This window comes from Octopus bimaculoides, chromosome 27, assembly GCF_046866305.1.
Source record: "Octopus bimaculoides isolate indiv1 chromosome 27, ASM4686630v1, whole genome shotgun sequence".
Lineage (NCBI taxonomy): Eukaryota > Metazoa > Mollusca > Cephalopoda > Octopoda > Octopodidae > Octopus > Octopus bimaculoides.
The window spans coordinates 11,664,879-11,672,378 of NC_142954.1; the positions used below are offsets into that span (position 1 = coordinate 11,664,879).

The window sequence follows — 7,500 nt, forward strand, 5'->3', positions numbered from 1 at the left end:
TTAACGTCCGCTTTCCATGCTAGCATGGGTGGGACGATTTGACTGAGGACTGGTGGACCAGGTGGATACACCAGGCTCCAATCTGATTTGGCAGAGTTTCTACAGCTGGATGCCCTTCCTAACGCCAACCATTCCGAGAGTGTAGTGGGTGCTTTTACGTGCCACTGGCACGAAGGCCAGTCAGGCAGTACTGGCAACGGCCACTCTTGAAATGGTGTATTTTATGTGCCTATATATATACACACGTGTGTGTGTGTGTGTGTGTGTGTATGTTTGTTTGTGTGTCTGTGTTTGTTCCCCCAGCATCGCTTGACAACTGATGCTGGTGTTATTACGTGCCCGTAACTTAGCGGTTCGGCAAAAGAGACCGATAGAATAAGTACTAGGCTTACAAAGAATAAGTCCTGGGGTTGATTTGCTCGACTAAAGGCGGTGCTCCAGCATGGCCACAGTCAAATGACTGTAACAAGTAAAAGAGTGTACATAAACACATCGATACAAACGCATACACACACCCACACATAGACACAAACATGCATATGTATTTGTGTGTGTGTGTGTGTGTGTGTGTGTATGTGTACACTATGTATGCATATGGTGAGAAGAATTGTAAGCCATGGCTCTGTAACATCTCTCTCTTTCTCTCTCTCTCTCTCTCTCTCTCTCTCTTACTGACCAGCATCTCTCATTGTTTCTTTTTCTCTTTTTTTCTCTCCAGGATGCATGGTGGGGGAAGGACTATGTGGTGCAAAAGAAAGTTGCATTGATGGTAAGTATCGCTGTTGTTATACACCTTATTATACACCCTGTACATTATTAAACACCCTATTTTCATATAAACATTCCGGTTACCACTTGTTTACAAAAGCAGTCAATCTCTTCAATTAGTAAATACCATCAGGACCAGCAAGTCCGTGTTTGGACAAACGGGCCTTAATACAGATGTTACAAACATTGTTGTTGTTGTTGGCACTCCGTCGCTTACGATGTCGAAGGGTTCCAGTTGATCCGATCAATGGAACAGCCTGCTCGTGAAATTAACGTGCAAGTGGCTGAGTACTCCACAGATACGTGTACCCTTAACATAGTTCTCGGGGGATATTCAGCATGACACAGTGTGACAAGGCTGACCCTTTGAATTACAGGCACAACAGAAACAGGAAGTAAAGAGTGAGAGAAAGTTGTGGCCAAAGAGTACAACAGGGTTCGCCACCATCCCCTGCCAGAGCCTCGTGGAGCTTTTAGGTGTTTTCGCACAGTAAACACTCACAACGCCCGGTCTGGGAATCGAAACCGCGATCCTATGACCACGAGTTTGCTGCCCTAACCACTGGGCCATTGCACCTCCATGTTACAAACATTATCAGGCCATAAAATCTCGAGGACTGAGATTAATTCGTGTTTATGAAGTACTTCCTTCAAGATGAAGTGTTCCGTTTTCTGTGTTTGAAGTACTTTACAATCATCTTAAATCACTTCTTTTCAAACAGATTTTGATTTCCATCATTTGCTCCAAGTTCTTAACATCCACCCTAAGAGCCTTGAGGGCGATTTTCGTGACATCCCTAAAATGTTTGGCAGGTTTATGACTCAGATGTTTACTATGTTGTAACTCCATGTAAAAACAATTTGCTTCGGTAATCTGACTTTATCCAATCCTTGTAAGCACTAGATGTGTTGGCTTGCTGAAGAAACATAAAAAAATTTGTATGTGTGTGAATGTGTGTGTGTGTTTGTGTTTGTGTGTCTTTGTGAGTGTGTGGTGTGTGTGTTTGTGGTGTGTGTCGTGTGTGTGTGTTTGTGAATGTGTGTCTTTGTGTTTGTGTCTTTGTGTGTGTGGTGTGGTGTGGTGTGGTGTTTGTGTGTGGTGTGTGTTTGTGGTGTGTGTGTGTGTGTATATGTGTGTGTGTTTGTGTGTATGTTTGTGTGTGTATGTTTGTGTGTGTATGTTTGTGTGTGTATGTTTGTGTGGTGTGGCGTGGTGTGTGTGTGGTGTTTGTGTGTGGTGTTTGTGTGTGGTTTGTGTGTGTGGTGTGTGTTTGATGTTTGTGTGTGTGGTGTTTGTGTGTGGTGTGTGTGGTGGTGGTGTGTGTGTGTGTGTGTGGTGTATGTGTGGTGTGTGTGTGTGTTATGGTGGTGGTGTGTGTGTGTGTGTGTGGTAAGAAGTTTGCTTCCCAACTATATGGTTTTGGGTTTGGTCCATCTGTGTGGCATCTTGGGTAAGTATTTTCTGCTGTAGCCATGGGCTGGCCAAAGCCTTGTGAGTGGATGTGGCAGATGGAAACTGAAAAATGCCCATTGTATATATGTGTGTGTGTGTGTGTGTGTGTTTGACCCCCACCACCGCTTGGTGTGTTTACATCTACATAACTTAGCAGTTCAGCAAAAGACATTGATAGAATAAGTACCAGGCTTAACAAAATATTAATCAGTCCTTGGGTCAATTCATTTGACTGAAACCCTTCAAAGTGGTGCCCCAGCATGGCCACAGTCTAATGACTGAAACATGTAAAAGCTATGTATGTGTGTGTGTACGTGTGTGTGTGTGTGTGTACGTGTGTGTGTTTGTGTGTGTGTGTGTGTGTGTGTGCATGGTGATTGCTACTTTGTCAGAGAAGAAGTCCCTCTCTTCAATTAGTAAATGCAGTCACGAGATCTCATGTTGCTAGCCAGTCCATCTTTGGACAAACTGACCCTACTGTGGATAATACAGGGAAGTGTCTGGGGGTTGAAGTGAAGTCCTGGTTAAAAAGTCCTTGTCTCGTGATGGATTGTTCGATCCTCCGTGTTCAAAATGCTTTGCAACCATTGCAGATTATATCTTTCTAAACTGATCAATGATGGAAAAATCAATATAAATACAAACATACATTCATGCATAAATATATTCAGTAATACACACCTGCATTCATATACACGTGCATACACAGATACTTATATACAGGTGCAGGCAGTGGAGGCGCAATGACCCAGTGGTTAGGGCAGCGGACTCGCGGTCGTAGGATTGCGGTTTCGATTCCCAGACCGAGCGTTGTGAGTGTTTATTGAGCGAAAACACCTAAAGCTCCACGCGGCTCTGGCAGGGGATGGTGGCGAACCCTGCTGTACTCTTCCACCACAACTTTCTCTCACTCTTTCTTCCTGTTTCTGTTGTACCTGTAATTCAAAGGGTCAACATTGTCACACTCTGTGTCACGCTGAATATCTCCGAGAACTACGTTAAGGGTACACGTGTCTGTGGAGTGCTCAGCCACTTGCACATTAATTTCATGAGCAGGTTGTTCCGTTGATCGGATCAAGTGGAACCCTCGACGTCGTAAGCGACGGAGTGCCAACCAACCACCACAGGTGCAGGCATGATTGTGTAGTAAGAAGCTGGCTTCCCAATCACATGGTCTTGGGTTCAGTCCTACTGCAAGGTACCTTGGGTGAGTGTCTTCAGGCTGAGAGAAGCCTTGTGAGTGGATTTGGTGGATGGAAACTGAAAGAAGCTCAAGGCGGCAAGCTGCCAGAATCGGTAGCACGCCGGGCGAAATGCTTAGAGGTATTTCGTCTGCCGCTACGTTCTGAGTTCAAATTCCGCCGAGGTCGACTTTGCCTTTCATCCTTTTGGGGTCGATTAAATAAGTACCAGTTACAGACTGGGGTTGATGTAGTTACTTAATCCCTTTGTTTGTCCTTGTTTGTCCCCTCTATGTTTAGCCCCTTGTGGGCGATAAAGAAATAAGGAAACTGAAAGAAGCTCATTGTATATATGTATATATATCTATGTGTGTGTGTCTTTATGTCTGTTTGTTCCCCACCATCGCTTGACGATTGGTGTGTTTATGTCCCTGTAACTTAGTGGTTTGACAAAAGAAACCAATAGAATAAGTACCAGAAGCAAGCAAAATATCATAATCCATGCAGACTTTGTAGAGTTAACACCAAAGATATCATCCACATCGTAAGCACTTGTCTGAAAATGTCATCATGGAAATATCTTCTGATGAGACATGATGTTGTAGATAGGACACTGTATAATGAGATCTGTCGGAAGGATAACCCCGGGGTCAAAGAAATAAAAACCTATGGTAGAAACCATAGCTGCTCGTAATAAAAAGGAGTACTGGTGGAATGTCCCAGTGAAAACCTCAATGGCTGTGTGGCAAGTAGCTTGCTTACGAACCACATGGTTCCGGGTTCAGTCCCACTGTGTGGCACCTTGGGCAAGTGTCTTCTACTATAGCCTCAGGCCAACCAAAGCCTTGTGAGTGGATTTGATAGACGGAAACTGAAAGAAGCCCATTGTATATATATGTATGTGTGTGTGTGTATATGTTTGTGTGTCTGTGTTTGTCCCCTCCAACATCACTTGGCAACCGGTGCTGGTGTGTTTACGTCCCCGTAACTTAGCGGTTCGGCAATAAGAGACCGATAGAATAAGTACTAAGCTTACAAAGAATAAGTCCTGGGGTCGATTTGCTCGACTAAAGGCGGTGCTCCAGCATGGCCACAGTCAAATGACTGAAACAAGCAAAAGAGTTAAAGAGTAAAAGAGTACAATAGACCTGACATAATGATTTAGTACAAAGAAGAGAAACTGTACAATTATGGAAGTCAGCTGCCCAGCGGATGTTAACATAAAGCTAAAGATCAGTGAAAAAAGAGAATAACTATGCTGAGCTATTGAGGAATCTGTAGTTACTCCTATCCAGATGACAAGTTCAGGTTTATTCTTGTAATTATTGGGGCCCTGGGATATGTAACACACTGTCTAAATACCAATCTTGAGAAATTAAGCTTCTCAAAACCAGAAAGGAGAAAGCTAATTCAAAGACATCAGATCTAATCCATCACTGGAACTGTAAAACTTACCAGAAGTTTATCATTTAAATATATATGAACATGTCTAGACATGTAACTATAGACGTGAGAATACATACATAAAACAAGACATACAAATCTGCACATATACGTACAAAAGTACTCTGTTCATCATCATCATTTAACGTCTGTTTTCCATGCTGGCATGGGTTGGATGATTTGACAGGAGCTGTCCAGCTGAAGGGCTGTTCAGACTCCATGATGCCCTTCCTAATGCCAACCATTTTACAGTGTGTACTTGGTGCTTTTATGCAGCACGGCTCAGATGATTTTTATGTGGCACCAGCACCTATAGGCCCCGTGAGATTAAGGATGCTCAGCTGGAGAGGGTTGCAGAGGATGAGCTTGTATGCAAAGGGTAACCATGCTTTTACTTAGCTTGGCTTGTCCTTTCAAGCACAGTAAACCACCAGGGGTCTCAGTCCCTTGTGATCCCCTCTGGTGTTGAAATTCTGAGCCTTGGATCTTCATCATCATCATCATCATCATCATCATCATTGTTTAACGTCCGCTTTCCATCCTAGCATGGGTTGGACGATTTGACTGAGGACTAGTGAACCAGATGGCTGCACCAGGCTCCAATTGATAGAAACAGCTGGATGCCCTTCCTAACGCCAACCACTCCGAGAGTGTAGTGGGTGCTTTTACATGCCACCGGCATGAAAGCCAATCAGGCGATACTGGCAATGGCCACGCTCGAAATGGTGTTTTTTACGTGCCACCTGCACAGGAGCCAGTCCAGCAGCACTGGCAACGATCTCGCTCGAAAGTACTTACACATGCCACAGGCACAAGTGCCAGGAAGGCGAAGCTGGGCACAGGTGCCACCACGATTTCGATGTAGGTTAGAAACTGGCTCTTTTTCTATTGGCAAGAAATCTTGAAATAAAACTGAACAATGACACACACAGACACACACACACACAGCTTCCATTCACCTAATCTTCTGCCACTGGTTTCAGTCATTTGTTGTGTTAGCGATGTTGCTACACACAAACTGGGATGCTTTTAGTCTGTTCCAACAAGCTTCCTACTTATTTCAGTTTGTATATATTGATATATTGTATTGATCTGATATTTATCAATTGGTTAACTTAACAAATAGATATTGAAAAGGAATATAGAAAAAAAAATACAAAACTATTTTATTTGTATGAGTCTCCATGTTGCAATGTTTTATTGTCTTGTATACACACACTCAGTCATATGAGTGAGTAAGTGTGTGTGTGTGTGTGTGTGTGATCTATCTGTCTATGCATATGCATATATAGACCCACAGAAAATATAGATACACACACACACACACACACACACGTTTATATATAGACACAGATATTTACAGATATATCTCTCTCCGCACACACATATACACACATATATACAGATAAATAACTAGATACATTCATAGGTACGTGTATATATATATATATATATATATACATACGTTGATATGTGTGTGCGTGTGTATGAATGTATATATATATATATATATATATATATGAATACATATATATGAACATATGTGGTGTGTGTGGGTGTATATATATATATATATATATATATATATATATATATATATATATATACACCCACACACACCACATATGTCTATATATATATATATATATATATATATATATATATATATATATATATATATGTATATATATATGTATTCATACATATATACATTCATACATACGCACACACATATTAACGTACACGTTCAGAAATGTTAATATACTTAATATTTTAATAACTCTCTTTCACAAACGCTAATGCACAAACCCACCCACCCACATCTACCCGCCTATACACACATTAATTATTTCAGCAACCCACATACATACATACATTAGTCTATTCCATTTACCTCCCTTGATCTGTAATGTTTCCGTTTTCTCTCTTCTTTCCTTTAGACGTCACCAGTTGTTTCCCTTCTATCGTCTTCTATTTCCACCTGTTTAACTCTCTCTCTCTCTCTCTCTCTCTCTCTCTCTGTCTACCTGTCCGTCACTTTACCTCTCTGTTTCTATCAATCTGTCTATCTGTCTGTCCTTTTGTCTATCTACCCGCCTGTCTATCTGTCTGCATGTCTACTTCTGTGAAAATCTTGGTATCTATCTATCTGTCTATCTATCTACCTGTCTGTCTGTATCGGTCGATCTACCTGCCTGTATCACACTTTCTCTCTCTCTCTGTCTATGTATCTATCACCTATTTATCTTCCCTCTCTTTTCCTTTTTTTCTGTCTGCCTCTCTCTCACTCTCTGTCTATCTATCTATCTGAAGTGCCTGCCTGTCTATCTATACATCCATCTGTCTGTCTGTCTATCAATGGAATGCAGATCCTAAAACAAAGGTGCCACATATTCTTATATATATATAAGAAGTTACCAGGTGACCAATGCACGAGACTCTCGGCCCCTGTCACAGCTTCTGCTGATTAATTATAAAATATACACACACTTACACACACATATCATCATCATCATCATCATCATCATCATCCTTCAACATCTATTTTCCATGGTGGCATGGATTGGATGGTTGAACCAGAGCTGGCAAGCCAGAGAGCTGCACCAGGTTCCAGTCTGATTTAATTTGGTTTCTACAGCTGGATGCCCTTCCTAA

The 7,500-nt window shown here is 41.9% G+C and overlaps 1 protein-coding gene across 9 annotated transcripts in view; it reads left to right on the top strand.

The window, feature by feature from the left end:
* Positions 1-7,500, top strand: part of LOC106869832 (uncharacterized) — a 186,939-nt gene that overhangs the window by 49,765 nt on the left and 129,674 nt on the right. For all 9 annotated transcript variants that reach the window (XM_089343348.1, XM_089343350.1, XM_089343349.1 and 6 more), the window contains exon 2: positions 719-769. In XM_089343348.1, coding sequence (XP_089199474.1) covers positions 719-769 — 51 coding nt within the window. The remainder of the gene's footprint in view (positions 1-718; positions 770-7,500) is intronic.